This window comes from Panthera uncia (genome assembly GCF_023721935.1).
Source record: "Panthera uncia isolate 11264 chromosome A1 unlocalized genomic scaffold, Puncia_PCG_1.0 HiC_scaffold_17, whole genome shotgun sequence".
Classification (NCBI taxonomy): domain Eukaryota; kingdom Metazoa; phylum Chordata; class Mammalia; order Carnivora; family Felidae; genus Panthera; species Panthera uncia.
Genome location: NW_026057577.1, coordinates 131308631 through 131329057, shown reverse-complemented (window position 1 = coordinate 131329057; position 20427 = coordinate 131308631). Strand labels below are relative to the sequence as shown.

Here is a 20427-nt window from a genome sequence, read left to right as displayed (position 1 = left end):
TGGACAGAACAGACAGAATTCTTCCACTGGCTATTGTACAGGGAATGAGCTTGGCTAAATCAATTTAATTATATTTTTTGATTTAAAAAAATTAACTTCATTAAAAAATATTCAGATGAATAAGCTTACTTAATTTGATGATTTTCACATTCTTTCTGTTTTGAGTATTTCCTAGGACACAAAAAGTGCTAAATCTCAAATTTTGTATTTGGTGTCGTAAATTTAAACTCTGTAGATAATAGTCTAAAAGGATAACAGTTCAAATAATCTATTTAAATAATATGAAATTTGCTTTTATTTCCATGGAATAACTATGGGGAATAAGTGGAAGCATGATACTGAATCAATAGCTCTTAAAATACAGAAAAATCTATAATTGTGCATCCGGATGTATTACATAATGAGATGAGAAAGAAACCAAGTATGAAAGGCTATTACCTGATTCTGGGTCCACGGAAAAATATGGCTGTCCTTGCAGTATGCTGTAGACCACTTTTGCACTGTTTCCATAGTTGGCATCATCTGCATCTGTTGCGGTCACTTGTATGACAGACGTACCTACACGAATCCCACCCACCCAAACAAAGATACTTAAATACTTCTAACTTTGAAACGGTCTTTCCGAAAAATTATTGCTGGTGGGTCATGTGGTGTGTTAGATGATGGTACATGTTCAAAGAAATGTGTTGAAATGATGCTGCCTCAAAAAAACAACAACCACAAAAAACAAAACACTTCTCTTTTTTCATTTTTTTAAAAATTAAATACCCCATAATTTTATTGTTTGAGCTATCTGAGAAAAAAATCAGCAACCTATTTTATCACAAAAATGAATATAATGAGACAAATGCACTGCACTTTTAGTTGACCAAAAATATTGTGAGGAACAATTTTTCTCTGAATACAATGTGCATGCAATTTTCAATTAATGCATTTCTTGCTTACTGGAAATGTATATTCAGAGATAAAACCAGTATTGGTAACATCCAGGTTGCTTTTTACTCTGATAAATTAAATGTATATTATACATAGAATAAAAAATAGAGGGACCCTGTTTTCATGGGGAAAAAAGGGCATAAAATTGACCTGTAATTTTGTGTGTGTGTAAGATATAAATGATTATTAAGCATCTGGGCCTCCCTTTAAAATATAGTTAACATAGTCATATATGATTATATCTATTGATATGCTACATATTATTTGCTGCACATAAGTAAATCAGTAGATATTTCCCCCAAATTAAGAAAGTATAGATTTTGTCACATGCAATACTATAATTTAACACTACTCTGTTTAATTTTATTTTCTGAAACTTAAACCACTGTCTTTTAACTTTATCACAATTTTTTATATTTAAAAGATAAAAAGGTTTTAAAGGGGCTAAACATAATGCAGTATATTAATGGGCTTTTCTGATATCTCACTAATCGCTATAAAGATTCAAAGCATGGTTGTAAAACTACTATTGATTAAAGCCTACCATGTATCCCTTGGGCAAAATGAGTTTGTATGACATTTTCTAGTATACTACATAGAATTTTCCGAAGTTTGACTCTGATTCTACCTAGATTGTGAAATTCTTTAGGACAGGGCAAATTCCATATTGGCCATATCACTTACTTTAAAACCCCCATACGTTACACACTCAGAACTGGTCTAATTTAGTTGTAATGAATGTTTCTCAAAATTTGCATGTATATGCTTAAAAATTATTAATTGTATGTTAAGATTATACTAACAGCTCATTTCCCATCAATGTATCTGAATACTAACACAGGAATCTAGCAGCATTCGTTTTTATGTTTTTTTTTTTTTTCAAAATTAATTAGCATAGAAAACTTGAGTTCTTTCTCTTGAGGCCTCTGTTTCCTCAGCTGCAACAGAATTGATATGTTCTGTAAGAAGACACAGTACAACTCACTTGTCCATCCCAGGGGTACTCCTTTGTCATTTAAAGAACACTCACTCATGTCCTAGCCAGACCAAGGCAAAAATAATAGTTATATTATAATATAATATGTATAATACAATAGAATACAATAATGTTTATAAGTTCAACTAAAGTGTTTTTCTGACTTATATGAATTTTTAAATATAATTTTATGTGAACATATATTAGTGAGAATAATAATTATTTTCATACTTGAGGATTATTTGAAACATGAATTATTAAGTGTAATCAGTATTCTAAATGTAAGTAGTGAATTCATCAATTTCATGACCGGTATTTTCCTAACCAGTTTCATTTTTCTTTTACTGTGGGTATAATTTCATAGTGGAAACAGGTAAAAACACTTCTCTATACCTTTTGACACTTTTAATAATGTATTTTGCTGTTAAATTTGTTTTCTATTGTTTGCTTTTTATTGTAGGTATGTGATCTTTGAACATATCCAAAAATACTTGACCTAAAAAAGAAAAAAATAATTCAATCTAAATAATAAAAATCAATTTTGTAACTAAATTTAACTAAAACTAAATGTAACTAAAATGTTAAAAACACTCATATAAACTACGATCTGTTCTTGTAGAATCATGGTAATGATTAGGAATGCTGATAAACACTGAAAAACACTGACAGCTTAATACTATGATATTTATAATAGCAGAATGAAAAAAGAGAAGTACCTAATGTGTTGGACATTAGGGAATGGAGAGTTGTACTTTTTTTTTTCATAAATGCAGTGACTTATTATCAGTTAGTACTATTTAGCAATAAAATTAGAAGGTGGTTTTTATGTTTTTTGTACCAATTTCGTAAATATGTGTTTATAAAGATGAATTAAAAGATTTTGATTTTTATCTCCCTCTGAATTTTCTGGAATTCTTATAATTTTCATTTGCTCTCAAATAATCTAAATATTTTACTTTTATATTAAACAAAGATTAAAAAATTATAGTGAAGCTTAAATGACAAATGTATCATATGACATGACATTTGTCGTATCATGATAAATTTATTTGCAGGCTTTGTCCTGTATGATGTAATCTCTCCAAAGGCAGGGGCCTGTCTGGTCTTATTCAGATTTTAACTGAAGCCCAGCATGGTTTCCAGCAGAAAGTCATAATGAGAATGTACGTTTATAGACTGTAAGGTAGACGAGGCAGAATACCCAGCCCTTAATTTGTATGATTACTTTATTCTTATGATTAGCATAAGATATAGGCCTTGAGACATATAGAAGTGGCTCATGGTCACCTGGTAGGTGACAGAGATGGGATGCATCCTAAACAATCTGAGGAAGGAAACAGCACTCTAAATTCTTTACTAAGTGGCTTGTCTGGCATTATGGCTGTGATTAGACACGTTATTGAATCCACAGGTAGTGACTGCTAAGAAAGGGCTTGGGTTAAGTCATAAAGGGTTCATTGATGAGTTATATGTGCCAACTGTGAAAACTGCAAAAGGATTTCTTGTTGAAGTGATGGTGTTGGAGAGGAACTGGGTAAGTTTTTGAGAGACCAGTATGGTGAACTACCCAGTCAATGAGAAAAAAGTTGGGCTCTGCTATAAATATTAAAATCAATGCATCCCATTTGCCTTCATTATATATCCTTAAATATTGTCCAGATTATGTGTTCTGATCAGAAGATGCAATGCATTTAAGATTTCAACAATTAATTAGAGTCATTTAATTTTAACTAAAAAGTAATTCTGAGCAACACAATGGAATGTGGCATATGGTTTTGATAGAAGGAAGTAGGGGCAGAGAGAGAGAGCAAGGAGAGGAGTTGGTGTGAGAGAAACCGGAGACACAATTCGGACAAAAATAAATAGGAAGAAAGGGACAGTATCGAGGAGACCATTAGGGGGTATATTGGGGAGAAGGGTAGGATAATAATAAAGAAATTTCATTTTATTTTAGAAGACTTTATTTACCCCCAAAGTTAATGGTAGTAGTTTTTTAGCTCTGGTTTAAGTGAAAATCACTAATATAAGGAAGATAATATTAGAATTAAATGACTGTGCATTACTTCATTTATAGAAGCACTTTTTGTTGTCTGATTATGCATGGGCTTTAACTATTAGTTTAAGATCATCCTTTAGTTTTTCTCTGCAATTGATTATTTATATCAGTAAAAGCATAGAAATAACATCTACAAAATTAAAGTGAGTTAATATTTATTTTCCCTTAAAACAGGATTACTTATGACAAAAGAACCATATAATTCAAAAATATAAAATTTATAGACTTTATTTAGACATGTTTTATATATTAACAGGTCTAAAATCTTAATGCAAAATGCACTCACTCCCTTTCCTCTTATTTGGATTTAATTTTAATGAGGGAGCATTTGAATTAAGAGATAAAAACTTAAAAAATGTTGCTTTTGAGGAATTACTAAGAATCTAATAAAATTGGAAGTGTTCCAAACTATGTTTTGCATAATAAGCATAACTATTTTACAGTGGGGACAAATAGTAAGGCATTAAAATTATCCAGCTTTCCCTGCATTTATTAAACATTGTTTTTCTGTTTACAATAGTATAGTAATAAATTATGTTTTGGGGCAAGCCAGTTTAATTCTTTTGGGCTCATTTTTACTTATTTATTAAAATAAGTGCTTAAATCAAATGTAGTGTCTTCCATGTGTGTGTATAATATGTACATTTATATTTAAAACTAGATATACATACGAAGTCTATTGTTGGGCCAAACAGGAAGCAATTAATACAGTGATGTCAATCTTAGTACTAATAATAACTATCCTCCATAAATAGGATCAAGATCTATCTGTAACTTTTAAATCCTCTTTTATTAATATGAAAAGCTGCAACCAGAGCCATACATCTCTATGTTGTTGTTGTTGTTGTTGTTTTTCTGTTTTGTTGGAATTCTAGGCACAGAGGCAATAAAATTGACAATTACCCAAATTCTCACTTAAAAAAAAATAATGTTTATTTATTTTTGAGAGAGAAAGAGAGACAGAGCAGGGGAGGGGTAGAGAGTGAGGGAGACACAGAATCTGAAGCAGGCTCCAGGCTGTGATCTGTCAGCACAGAGCCCGACGTGGGGCTTGAACTCACAGACTGCGAGATCATGACCTGAGCCAAAGATAGCTGCTTAACCAACTGAGCCACCCAGGTACCCCACCAAATACGCATTTTTAAGGCTGCAACAATAAGAAATTGTGCTGCCCGTAATTTAAAGTTTATATAAATATAGATTGCCTTACAGGAAGGGCTTTTTGCACAAAATAATCTATAAGCCTTCTTCCATGTATAAACTTATATATTCTATATTTTATGGTATGGAATGAGCAAAGATTTTTTTAAATAAAATATACAAGTGCTTACTCTAGTCCTGATATTATTACGTATTTGATAAATATTAATGTAACCTAGATGAGATAGAATATGTTTGAATTAGATAAATGATTGGAATATACAGAATAAGAGATAATATTCCATTAAATAGCACGGAATAATATGGGAGAAAATGCAGGTATCTGAGTTTAAATATAAATAGTCTCTGATAAATAAGTATTCTGGTTTTTAAAATGAGTTGAGTTAATTCTTTGAAAACTTTAAAAGTTATTCAACTATAAATCAGTTATTATCAAAATGTGTCTTATTCAAATATCTGTCATCCAAATTATACTTTTTATTCCTGTATGTATATCAAATCTATTTCCAGAAGGATAAGTGACAGTTTTTGTACTATTTGTCAAAATACCTGGTAAAATAACATATATGCAGGATAAACAATAATGTGTTATAAAGGTTAAAGGGTGTTACCAGAAAACCAAACTACTTTAGAATACTCATCAACAGGCAGTTGAAATGGAAAGTATGATTTTAGATGTATCTTCATCTCAAATATAAGCCCATAAAGACATCATCATATGTATCTACATTATCCCACTGGTCGACCTATATGGATCAGTCCAGTACTTCCATGGATCTATACCAAGCTAACATATTTTAAAATATTAAAGAAAACACAGCAACTCATATTTCATCCTAGGCTGTATGATTTCCTAGGACTTCTGTCTAATTTGATAATTCTCTTTCATATTATTGGAATGAATACCTAAAAGATAAGAGAACTGCCTCTTTTCTCAGATGGATGAGATTTCATTTGAGGTGAAAAGAAATAACTTCTTTGCAAACCCCTGGTTCTTCTGTCTAGATGACACACATAGTTAAGAAACATTTTATATCATTTCACTCAGCAAAGGTGGTTATAATTTTGTTTTCCTCATAAAAAACTATTTTAGACTGAAACATGTACTAATTATAATAATGTCAAAGTTAATCAATGAACAATGATTTTGAAATAATATCCAACTACATAGTATCAAATTTTGAAAATCAGTTGTGCATATTTTGGATACTATAGCAAGTTTATATCACTTCTTTCTAAATATGTAATGACTTAATAGCTCTTATTTTAAGACATCTAAACATACACATACAGATAAATTACATAATAACAAATGTTTTTTTTTTAAATTGTAGGCAGCCCTAAAAAATGAAACAATTATTTTCAGTTTGCATGATAAACTATTATTTGGTAGTAGAACACAACTAAAATAATATTAAAAGGCTTGGAATATTGTTATTAGGCTACCAGGTTATTTGATCTTAATTCAGCTGCTTAATCATTCAGAATCCTGGCTCCTAATTAACAGAATGGGGATTTAAAGTTATATTTCCCATGCTTTCCACATGAAGTTGTTTCAATGATCAAATGAGATGATCAAAAGAAATTTGTCAAATGCGAGTATTAGTTGTTATGCAAAATAATGCAAGCAAAACTGTCCAAAACTGCTGACACTATTTGATATCCCTTTTTTATTTCAAGCAGAAATACATTCATCTTGACTGCTATTTGAATAGCAGTTGAGGAGAGGTGAAGGTGTTGGTAGAAATGCAATGGAATAACTGCTCTCATTAATCATATTGTTAGATCATATTTTTAGATATCATTTTAGGTATAAGGTACACCATAGCAGGAATCATTGAAATATATACAATTGAAAATAATTAGAAGTGAGACAGTTAAAACTAAATAGTAGTTTTCAGTTTAGTTCTCATCTTGAAAGAACCATATATGGTAACTGTATGTCCATAATTATTACCTTAGCAAACAAATAAAAATGTTAGTTTACATGGATTAACATATACCTACCGACTCCAGACATTTCAGGAACACTGGCAGTGTATAAGTCTTTTGTGAATTTTGGTTCATTGTCATTGATATCATGGATTTTAATAATAAATTCAGATTCCGGCTCCACCTGCCGCCCAGTCTTTCTGTCTATAGCCTTGGCACGAAGAATGTATAGGGATTTTTCTTCTCTGTCTAATTTCTTTGCAGCATGAATATCTCCTGTATTTTCATCTATAACGAACAGACTGCCAGCCCCATCTCCTGTTAATATGTATTTTAAATTTCCATCTCCTTTATCTTGGTCAGTGTGAAGCTTCAGAGAGGCAGAAAAGAAAAGTTCTATAAATACATGCATTGCTATTACAGAAAAAAATTAATTTTGGCACATATCAACTCTTCACATAATGTCATTAAACAACAATCACAGTTGTTATCTTAATTTTCAGGTGAGAATACTAAACATTCCAGTTTTATCATTCTCAAAAATTTTAAATAATTACATCTGCACATCATAGGGGACTAAATTTACAATGAAATAAAAATGAATAATATATCTTTTGAAACACAGTGTTGAATGATTCAAAGATCTAAACTGTGACACATTAACAAGAAAAAACAAAACATCCATAAACCTAGAGCTTGAGTATAAAATAGTGACATACTCCTGGTTACATTTAATATCACTAAACTAAGAGATGATGTGAGACGTTTTGAACTTTTCATGATAAGTTTAGAATATATACCATAACTGCAAACTGATTTTACCTCTCGTCAGTAAAATATTTGCAGATTCAGAGGCTCTGTCTTCAGAGAAACCAGAGGGATGGAATTTTATTTCAAAGATTCTTCTCTATATGATTTTGGGAGAGTACACTTTCAATCAGGATATCCTTTGTTTGTTTGTTTGTTTGTTTGGAAATTGACATATTTTATAGACTTCTTTAAAATTCAATTGATATAAAAAACACAGGGCTTTTCCACTGGCCATATACATATTTTTTCATAAATTATTTTCCTTCTGATACATAACCAACTAAAAAATAGACTTTTTAATGTAGGAGACAGTCTACTGAGTACTTAAAACAGACAAACAGATCATGTATTCACAGAAATTTAGAATTGGAAAAAATCTTGACATTTTTTCAAACCTAACACTGTTCTGAAACTTGAGTCTTAACTAGCCTGTCCCCTAGAAGACAACTATGTTGTCTTCTATCATATATCCCAAAATTCCCATTACTTCCTGGCTCCACCTATTTCTGTGTCCCATTCTATCTTTGAATTATTTGACTTTTTAAATAGTTTTTTTATGGTAGCCAAAATAAGAAACTTGGGATGCATATTTTACTCTTCTTTACTTTTAATCTCAATGCCAAAATAATCATATGCAGTCTTCTCTGAAACCCCTTCCCGACCCATCTATATGCCTCCATCCTATGGCTATCACCCTGGTTTTGTCCTGCATCGTATCTTATCTGGACCACTGTAGCAATCTCCTAATTAATGTCTGCCACCCCTCACAGTCTACTCCAAAGAGTTTTCCATTATAAAGGTGATTTTTCTTTTCTTTTTTAAAATAATTTTAAAAAATGTTTATTTATTTTTGTGAGAGAGAGAGCATGATCAGGGGAGGAGCAGCGAGAGAAAGAGACAGAGGATCCAAAGTGGGCTCTGTACTGACAGCCTGATATGGAGCTCGAACTCACTAACCTTGAGATCATGATGTGAGCTGAAGTTGGACACTTAACCAACTGAGCCATGCAGGTGCCCCAGGGAGGTGATTTTCAACGTCACAAATCTGGTCATGTTACCTCTTAGCTTAAAAATCTTCCACAAGGTACAGTGCAAGAGAAACATAAATCTAAAGTCTTACAAACCTGGGTTATACTCATGCAAATTTTTGTGTTCTATTGGGCAAATGTGTGTGTGTGTGTGTATGTGTGCATGTGTGTTTAATCTAAGCCTGTTCTATTAAAAAGACATAATATTCTTTACAAAAATAATCTTTACTTTTATTATTCTAATTTTTTGGACTCTATCGCCTTATTTATACATCTTCCATAATCTTATCCTCATCTCTAGATACATCACTGCCACCTGTACCCACTTCGTTACCATTCTGTACCAACCAATTACATTGTTATATATTATTATATGTATGTAATATACATATTATATATATGTAATACATATATTACATATACATATATATGTAATACATACATACATATTATATATGTAATATATATATATATATATACAATATAATATTATATATTGCCTTGTTCTATCTTCTTCATTTCTCAGAGAATACTGTTCCAGTTTTTATTCTTGATGTTTGCATATTTTCCTCTTACCCTTTAACACCCTTTCTCTTCTCTGCATTGTCTCCTAATTAAACATTTATCATATCTCATTTAAAATCAGGATGACTTTTCCTACTCTCTAGATTAGAATACATATGCCAGCTCTGTAGTTACAAAGCATATTTCATTGTCCTATCGTGATATTCACCACATTTGGTGAAATAATTTATTGTGCCCACTAAACTGTAAAATTCCAAAGAGAACGATTGATATTATTCTTTTAAATTGCTAGGATTTCATTGAAGGTGACAAAAATATGGAAAGACATTCCATGCTCATGGATTGGAAGAACAAATATTATTGAAATGTCTATACTACCCAAAACAATCTACACATTTAATGCAATCTCTATCAAAATACCAATAGCATTTTTCATAGAGCTAGAAAAACAATCTAAAAATTTGTATGGAACCACAAAACACCCTGAATAACTAAAGCAACCTTGAATAAGAAAAGCAAATCTGGAGGCATCACAATTCTGGACTTCAAGTTATATTATAAAGGTGTAGTAAAACATTATGGTACTGGCACAAAAATAGACATATAAATCAATGGAACAGAATAGAAAACCCAGAAATGAAGCCACAGCTATATGGTCAGTTAATCTTTAACAAAGCAGGAAAGAATATCCAATGGGTAAAATACAGTGTCTTCAACAAATGGTGTTGGGAAAACTGGACAGCAAAATGCAAAAGAATGAAGCTAGACAACTTTCTTACACCATACATAAAAATATTGAAAATGGATTAAGGCCCTAAATATGAGACCTGAAACCATAAAAATCCTAGAGGAGAACACAGGCAGTAACTTCTTTACATGGGCCATAGAAGTTGCTATGATACGTCACTAGAGGCAAGGGAAACAAAAGCAAACATGAACTAGTGGAGCTTTATTAAGATCAAAAGCTTCTGCACAATGAAGGAAACAATCAACAAAACTAAAAAGCAGCCTACAGAATGGGAGAAAAGATATTTGCAAATGACATCTGCGATAAAGGGTTAATATGCAATATATATAAAAAACTCTACACCCCCCCCAAAATAATCCAATTAAAATCAGCAGAAGACACGAATAGACATCTTCCCAAAGAAGACATGCAGATAACTAACAGACACATGAAAAGATGCTCAACATCACTGATCATCAGGGAAATACAAATCAAAACTACAATGAGATATCATCTCACACCTATCAGAATGGCTAAAATCAACAACACAGGAAACAACAGGTGTTGGCGAAGATGCAGAGAAAGGGGAACCCTCTTGCACTGCTGGTGGGAATGAAAACTGGTGCAGTCACTCTGGAAAACAGCATGGAGTTTCCTCAAAAAGCTAAAGTAGAGCCATCCTACAATCCAGCAACTGCCTACTAGGTATTTACCCAAAGGATACAAAAATACTAATTTGAGGGAATGCATGCACTCTGAAATTTAAAGCAGCGTGATCAATAATAGCCAAATTATGGAAAAAGCCCAAATGTTCATGTCTATTGATGAATGGATAAAGAAGTGACATATATAATATATATGTGTGTGTGTGTGTGTGTGTGTGTGTGTACTCACACACACACACACATAGTTATATAGTTATATAGTTATAGTTATATATAAAATATTACACAGCCATAAAAAGAATAAAATCTTGCCATTTGCAACAATGTGGATAGAGCTAGAGAGTATTATGCTGAGCAAAATAAGTCAGTTATAGAAAGACAAATACCATATGATTTCACTCATTTGTAGAATTTAAGAAACAAAACAAAAGAACATGGGTGAGGTGTGGGGGAAAGAAAGGAAAGCCAAGAAACAGACTCTTAATTGTAAGGAACAAAGTGATGGTTACCAGAGGGGAAGTGGGTGGGGGGGATGGATGAAATAGGTGATAGGGATTAAGGAGGGCACTGTGTTGAGAATAGGGTGTTGTATGTAAGAGTTGAATCACTAAATTCTAATCCTGAAGCTAACATTACACTGTATGTTATCTAATTGGAAATTAAATCAAAACTGGAGAAAAACAACGTCAATGGAAATTTTACATATATACACATGAATACAAAGTATTTTTTATTTTTTTGTATATCATTCCTTTTTAGTTTTCCATGTATTTAACATAATTCCAATATGTCAACCTAAAAAAAATAGCCAGGTATTTTATTAGAAAAATGAGTTTATTCAGGAAGAGAAGAAGAACTCTAATTCAGGACAAGCAAACTGTGGCAAGCTATAGGCAAATCTGAGAAAAAGTGATGGTCAGCTTTTGTTAGGTTTTAGGAGGAAATTGAGGAAGATTGTTTTTTAAACAAAAGTTCATTGGAGAAGAACAAAATTTTGAGGTTGTGGCTGCTTCTCATTGGCTGCAAGTGCTGATTAGTGTATTGTTGCTGGGGCAGGGAGAGATCTTCCTTCTTTTTGCAGGTTATGTAGGCTGCAACCAGTGGTACATTGGGATATATACTTATATTTATATTTATATTATATTTATATTCATATATTCATATTCATATTAATGTTTATTTATTTTGAAAGAGAGCGAGAGCACAAACGGGGGAGAGGCAGAGAGAAGGAGAGACAGAATCCCAAGCAGCCTCTGCACCATCAGAGCAGAGCCTGATGTGGGACTTTAACTCACGAACTGTGAGATTATGACTTAAGTAGAGATCAAGAGTAAGATGCTTAACCCACTGGGCCACCCAGCTGCCCCAGGAGTTATATCTTTTTATCTTACTTAGATTCAAATACCAATGGAAACCACTCACTTTTCAAACATTTCTCCTCATTTAAAGTATTTTGAAGGCTGAAAAAATATTCAGACAAACATGGTAATCATAATCACTACAATTTTCTGTGAATGATTTTATATTTGATTTTAAAAATTTCAAGGAAACTTCAGTATTAAAATTATGCTGCTTGGACTGAATATGGTGTCCAGAGAGAAATTAAAATAGTAATGGAACTACAAAATTTTCAGAATAAGTTTGTGGTCTGAAAATATTGAATTTTAATTACAAAATGAAATATTTGCAACAGAATTATATTTTAGTCATCCCTATATTGAAATCATAATTTAGGTTTACATCCTATTCCTATCCGTTCTAATGTCTGTCATGATATTTTATGTGTACTCTTTATTCTCTTAATTTAAAATGCCATAAGAAAATAAAATAAACTACCATTTTAAAAGAATTATGTCACATAAAATCAAGCACATATTTTAAAGCAGTGTCTTTAATTTACAATTTCATTTTAAGAACGAAAACACAATATTTATTATCTGGTGTAATCTAACAAAAAACAAAAGATGCTATATTAAAATACTGGATTTTTCCATCATGTACATTATTAATTTTCAATTACACACTTAGAGTTGATAGAAATCAATAGCAAAACCTATTATAACGTAAGTATAATATCTTCTATATGGAATCAACACTCAGCAATTTTATAGGATCAATGAAAATAAAGTAGAAATCTTATGACTATTGCTTATCTATTATAGAACCAAGCCCACATAAAATTCCTGAAGAAATATGAGTACCAAAATATAGTTATTTTCTTCAGATCTCAATGTACCAAGTAGTCCTCCCTCCCTGGAAATAACTTATTTGCCTCTTTTAAACTTGAATAAAACCATGATAGCACAATAAATCCTAAATAATGTTTTAAAATGCTAGCTCTTATTGTCCAACAGTATCATGTTTTGTACAAAATCAACAGTATCATAATTTTGCCAGATACAGTTGTTTTTAGAAATTTGAAAAATTTAAATGTACATGCAAAATAAGCTAAAAATTTAAATTATATAGATGCGTATATAGATAGGAAGAAGTCTACCAAGTTCTCCCTTGATCTATAAAAGCAGAAGAGTTCAAGATCAAAAAAACGAAAGACTAACTTGAAGGTAAAAACAAGGAAGTCATGACTCCTCAGTCCATCCCCAGACTTGAGCCAGTTAACAGACCCAGACCCTTTGAATGAAAGGGATGCTCAAGTCTTCTTGAGGAAGGTCCCCAGTACATGCCTGAACATTCATACTATTAGTCTTTCTCCTGGCCTTCCGCAAATGGGCCTATGCCTTTTACCAAGTTAACTGTGTGCTGGATAAAAAGGAAGTAATCAGACACCTGAGGAGTCCTGGACACAAGCTCTGAATTCTCATTGACTCCAGGAAACCCAAATCAGTGTGATCTGCCAACCAGAGTAGAGGTATGAGGAAGTCAGGTGATTGATGGAGTTTTGCCTGACATCTGTCTAATAGTGGGCCCAGTGGGATCCTAAATCCATTCTGTAGTAAAAGATAAATTGCTGTATCTTCCCCATCCTCCAACCAAAACGGAAGCCCAATACCTCGTGGTCTTTGGAGGTAGAGTATTTTTCATTTGGATATGTTATTTCTATCCATTTACTGAAACACCTGAAAAGCTGCTAGTTTTGAGTGGGGCCCAGCACCTGAGAAGATAGGATGATTTGGTCTGTGTATACAAGTCAGTCTCTTTCCTCAGCCAGTTTTGTCGTTTCCTAATGGGCTCATGAACAAAGCGGCCATGGTGGCAGGAGTGGAAGTTATACATGGGTTTAACAACTTGAACATCCACTGACTAAGGACCATCTGGCTACAGTTACTGTTGAATGCCCAATGTGCAAGCAGTAGAGACCAGCATTGAGCCTCCAATATGGTGCCATTTCCTTGGGTGATCATCCAGCTTCCTGATAACTAGTCAATTACACGGGAATGCTTCCATCCTGAAAGGTATGATGCTGTTATTTTGTTTTGTTTTGTTTTAAGCTTATTTATTTATTTCGAGAGATACAGAGAGCATGAGCAGGAAAGGGGCAAAGAGTGACAGGAATAGAGAGAATCCCAAGCAGGTTCTACGCTGCCAACACAGAGCCTGACATGGGGCTCGAACTCACAAGACTGTGAGATCATGACCTGAGCTAAAGCCAAGAGTTGGACATTTAACCTACTGAGCTACCCAGGTGCATTGGGACAATGTTTTTGTTTTGTTTTTTTTAATTATTATTACTACTATTATTACTCCTGGAATAGACACTTACACTGGATATGTATTTGCCTTCCCTGCACACAGTGATTCTGCCAAAATTACCATCCATAGACTTACAGCATGTCTTAATGGTATTCCATACAGTATTAGTTCTGATCAAGCAAATCACTTCACAGTGAAACAAGTGCAACAATAAGTAAATACTCTTGGGATTCACTGGTCTTACCGTGGTCCATGGTCCACACCATCCTGAAGCAACTGATTTGGCACAATGATGGAATGACCTTTAGAAGACTCTGTTACTATGACAGCTAGGTGCTGATGCCTTGCAGAGCTGGGGTGAGTTTATCTTGAAGGCTACATATGCTCTGAATCAGCATCCAACAAATGGTGTTGTTTCAGGATTCACAGGTCCAAGAATTAAGGAGTGGAAATGGGAGAGGCATCTTTCACTATTACCCCTAGTAATCCACTAGCAAAATTTTTATTCCCTGTTCCTGAGACCTTATGCTATGCTGGCCTAGAGTTCTTAGTTCTAGAGAGATGGGGAAATTTTTCCACCAGGAGACAAAAAAATAATTTCATTGAATTGCAAGCTAAGATTGTTGGACTCCTCATGCCTCTAAATCAATAGGCAAATTATAGAGTTATTGTATTGCCAAGGTGATTGGTTCTGACTATAATGGGGGAATGGAGGCAAGGAGCAGTACTTGGAATACAAGAGATCCCTTAGAGTGTCTCTTAGTATTACTATGCCCTGTGATTAAGATCAATGAAAAACTACAGCAACCCAGTCCATAAAAGACCACTAGTGTTCCAGACCCTTCAGGAATCAAGGTCTGAATCACCCCGCCAGAGAAAGAGCCATAACCAGATTAGGTGCTTCCTGAAGGCAAAGGGAATACAGAATGGGTAGTGGAGGAAAGCAGTTACAAATACCAGTTATTTGTTACTTACAGAATGTGTCTAGTTATAGAATGATTCATTGTCATGAGTACTTACTCCTTATTTTGTTATGAATACAGTGTGTTTTTTATAAACAAATTTCTTTGTTTTTTCCCATCTTTTTCCTTTATCATGTAACATAAGATACATGAACTTGTTATCACAGTATTTAAATATTATTAATTTTACGTTATTGTATTTATGTTACAAGATACCAAGGAGAAGAATACACATCACTAAAGGACTATACCTCTTCTGGAAAGGGGTTAGTGTAATCCCAGTTGTGTGCAGAATAGTTGTATTCTGTTAGGCAGAATTATGACCTTGTTATTGTCTTTCTTTGAGATTAGCATGACTTAAGGAGATATGTGTGAGTGCCAAGTTAAGAAGAAGTGGCCTTATCATGGTTAATTTTATGTGTCAGATTGTGCCATTGAATGCCCAGATCTTTGGTTAAACATTATTCTGAGTGTATCTGAGGGTGTTTCTGGATGAGATTAATATTGGAATTGATGGGCCAGGTAAAGCAGGTTACTCTCCCCATTTTAGGTATGAATCATCCAATCCATTGAAAACCTGAGAAACAGAATTTGCTTTCTCTGCCTGACTGTGTTTGAGCTGGGACGTTGATCTTCTCCTGCCTTTAGACTCAGACTGGAACGTAACACTTTCAGGTCTTCAGACTCCCAGTGAAACTATGTCATTGATTCTCCTGAATCTCTGGCTTACCAACTGCAGATCTTGGGACTTCCCAGCCTCCATAATCATATAAACCAATTTCTTATAATATATATCTATATATATATTATATAAAACAAATACATATGTATACATATATATGTATACATATATATATGTATATATAGATATATATCCTGTAGACGACTACAATTGAAGGCAAAATTTGCAAAATCCAAGCAAATTTATTCCTAATCCATTTTCTTTTAGGAATGTAAGAACTCTTACATTCCTAAAAGAAAATGGATTAGGAATAAATTACTTGCTTGTTTTAAATTTTGTTTAAAGTGTTTATTTTTATTTCTTTATTTTGCACACGCACATGCAAAAGAGAAAAAGAGGAAGGAGAGAGAGAGACAGAGAGATGGGGGGGGGGAGAGAGAGAGAGAGAGAGAGAGAGAGAGAGAATAAGGAGAAGGGGAGAGGGAGAGAGAGAAACTCCACACCCAGCATGGAGCCTGATGTGGGGCTCGATCTCCCAACCAGGAGATAATGACCTGAGCAGAGAGCAAGAGTAGGGTGCTGAACCAACTGAGCCACCAGGAGCCCCTGTTTAACATGTTTTTAATTTCAAAAGTATATCATCCAACCCTTATTATCAACAATCTTCACATATTCCTAAAAAATATATATGTGGAATTTTCTAACTGTTCAGTTTTTAAAGAGGAATGATATAAGAGCTATAGCTGACAGTTACTAAAAATAATGATTAATAATACTTCTGATGTCTTAATCAGACATCAGATGTTAAATGTTAAAATATATGTCCAATATATTAAAAATAGTGTGTTGTGCAGCAGTCTTCAAGGCAGATTTTTCTTCTTTATTTCAGATAAATTGAATTATCTTTAAATTTACTTGTATTAAGTATTGGGTTTATAACTAATATATTAATACGCAGTTTTGGGTAAATGAAAATTACATATAACACCACTGATATGCAATGTAGCTATGCCATAAAGATTTCCAGTTTTGACTAAAGAAGCATTAGCTGGACATACCCTCTCATAGTAAGCAACTAAAAATCTGGACAAACTACATGAAGTCGCTGTTTTTAGGAATTACACAACAGAAGGGAAGCAACAAAATGAGTTATAAATTCATTCCACCAGTTTGCCTGGGAAAAATTTTACTGTAGGGATGTGGAGCATGTACAGACAGTGGCAAATCTGCTGGGCAGAGAAAAACAGAGATGGGAATTCAGGGCTGTTACTGTGGCACTGATTTGCTGGACAGGATACAAAGGGGCGAGAGCCACAGAGTGCTCCAGTCAGAGCATCTGTGTAAATATGGTAGAATCATATAGTGTACATGTCCACAGAGGCTTAGCATAGAAAATTTCTGGGGATCTAAAATTTTAATAGAGAATTTCACTGATTACAAAGAATGGGAAGAGAGGAGTTTGGGCACAGCCAGAATGGTTCAGTCTTAACTGAATGTTGTGGGTGTTAAGAATTGAGAAAAGCCATGCCTTGGGAGAAACAACTGTGTCTATGAGTGAAGAATACATCCTAAGAAAAAAAATACAGAGGGTGCCTTGATGGCTCAGTCAGTAGAGCATGTGACTCTTGATCTTGGGGTTGTAAGCTCAAACCCCACATTGGGTATAGAGCTAACTTAAAAAAATCGACAGGATTTAATAAAACTTAAAAAATGAAAATTCTTTAAAAATAGACAAACTAAAATGGACCCATTCAAACAGTTATTAAAACAATGTTTGACAAGAAGACTGTATCATCTACAATTCCCAGAATATAGTAATATAGTAGTATATATCAATTATTAAGTTCTAGGAAAATGTGTTTTTTAAATATATATTTAATATATATGTTAATATATATTAAATATATATGTTTACATATACATGTGTGTATATATATACATATATATGTGTGTGTGTGTATGTATATATATATACATATATATATATATATATATATATATATATATCTCCAATGGAAACAGAAATACAGACAATCCCAATATGTGAGCTACTAACAGACATACATGTAATTGGAATAATGTTCATGCACTTACAGTTGCAAAAGGGAGAAAAGAATATGACAGAGAATATTTTTTAAGAGATAATGGTAGAAAAAATCTTAAAAGCATCCAAGGAATAAACATAAGTTTAGGTTAAAAGAATATAACAAGAAAGACAGCTGATTTCATATTAGAAATAATGGAAGCCAGAACTGTTTAGTAAAAATAACCTTCAAAAATTAAGAAATAGTATTTTGAGAGAGAAAAAAATTGCTGAGAGAATTCACTGCAATAAGACTTTCACTTCAAGCAATACTAAATAGATATCTTTAGACTGAATGGAAATAATGCTAAATTGGATCCTTGACATAAAGAAAGAAATGAGGAGACTTCATGAGAGCAAAACAGCTGGCATAAGAGATTATCTTAAAGTATTTTTAAAAGAAAAATGGCTGTTTAAATCTTGTATAACATCAACATATTATAAAATTTATATAGCATAGTAAACATAACATACATAACAATAATAGCAAAGTAGATGGAATTCTGCTTTCACCAAGTTTTAACACTATGTAGTAATGACATCATATTCCAGTTAGACTTGAATAAGTTAAGGATGGATATAACCCGTATCCTTATATTCCTTTTATAATCCTCAGGGCAACTGCTAAATAATACAAGGAGATAAAGCTAAAAAGGCAACTGTGGAAATAAAATGAAATGCTAATTAGTAGACAAAAAGAAAGTTGAGGAGACAGAGAGAAATATTTTTCTATAAACAAAGGCAAGAAACAAGAGGTAAATGGTGAATAATTAGAACAAGTGTAAAACAAGAAGGCCAGCAGTATATAAACACAAACATATTAGTGATTACATCAGTATCAGTGGGCTTAAAACCTCAAGTAAGACTATTAGAATCCACTACAAAAAGGTACTTAAGTATATGTAGATTACAAGAGCCAAGCCTTCAACATGATAGTATAAATGAATTTAAAGTAAAAAAATAAAAATGTCATAAATACTAATTATAAGAAAGCATGTAGGGCTATATTAAAATTAAACAAAATAAACTTTAAGAAATAATACAGAAGAAACTTAGTAACACTGAAGGGGACATTATCTCAGAAAGATATGACAATCATTATTGTTCATGGAGCTAAGAATAAATTTCTAAATGAAACACTTGTCATAAAACTAAAGAAGTAGCAGACAATCCAAATCACAGTTGGATTTTATTATGGAAATGATTAGGTTTTGATTCTTACAAGAAACTAATACATTGAATACATATAATTGAAATAATGAGATTTCAGAACAGATGATCACAGTGAGTCATAATACTGCCCACATATCATCCAAGCAGCTATACAAGCAGCAACATACAAATGTACAATGTACAGTAAATGTACAAATAATAGGTATGTTCTTCTAATCCTCTACATGTATATTAATAATGTTTTTAGAATATTTTTATTTACACAGAAATTACAAAGCTATCTCTATCACTTCCCACATCCTCACACTTAGTTTCAGTTATTAACCTCATATTGTGGTATATTTGTTACAATAATGGACCAATATTGATAAATTATTATTAAAGTGTGTATCTTATTCAGAGTCCCTTGCTTTTTACCGCATATCGTTTATCTGCTCCACATTACATGTAGTCCTCATGCTCCTTAAACTCCTTTGTACTGCGACAGGTTCTCAGACTTTCTGTTTTTTATTATCTCCATAGTTCTGAGAGTGTATGTCATGTGTTTAGTGATATATCCCTTTTTTGGACTTTATCTCATGTTCTTTCTCATGATTATTCTAGGATTATGTGTTTTGGGGAGAAAGACCACAGCCGTGGCCTTTTCATCACGTTTCAAGGGTATATTCTGTAATCATGATATACCACCGTTGACGCTAACTTAGTTGACTTAGTGTTTGTCCAGTGTCTGTGCTACACAGTTATGGTCTTTCTCCCTTGTCTTACTGTATTTTGTTTTAAGTTTATTTATTTATTTTGAGAGAGAGAGAGTGTGTGTATGCATGAGCAGGTGAGAGGCAGGGAGACAAGGAGAGAGAGAATCCCAAACAGGCTCTGTGATGTCAGTGCAGAGCCTGATGTGGGGCTCAAACCCACGAGGGGTGAGATCATGACTTGAATTGAAACCAAGAGTCAGATGCTTAACCGACTGAGCCCCTTACCATATTCTTGAAAAGGAAGTCGCTACATTCTGCCAACATTTAAGGAGTAGGGAGTTACACCTCTTTGAAGGGAGACTATC

The 20427-nt window shown here is 33.0% G+C and overlaps 1 protein-coding gene across 4 annotated transcripts in view; it reads right to left on the bottom strand.

Annotated features, from left to right (window-relative positions):
- The window catches only part of CDH9 (cadherin 9), an 87867-nt gene that overhangs the window by 26671 nt on the left and 40769 nt on the right, over positions 1-20427 (bottom strand). For 3 of the 4 annotated variants that reach the window (XM_049648251.1, XM_049648252.1, XM_049648253.1), the window contains exons 2-3: positions 7137-7431; positions 439-558 (exon numbers count right to left, since the gene is read on the bottom strand). In XM_049648251.1, coding sequence (XP_049504208.1) covers positions 439-558; positions 7137-7431 — 415 coding nt within the window. The remainder of the gene's footprint in view (positions 1-438; positions 559-7136; positions 7432-20427) is intronic. The other variant, XM_049648254.1, reaches the window with a different exon arrangement.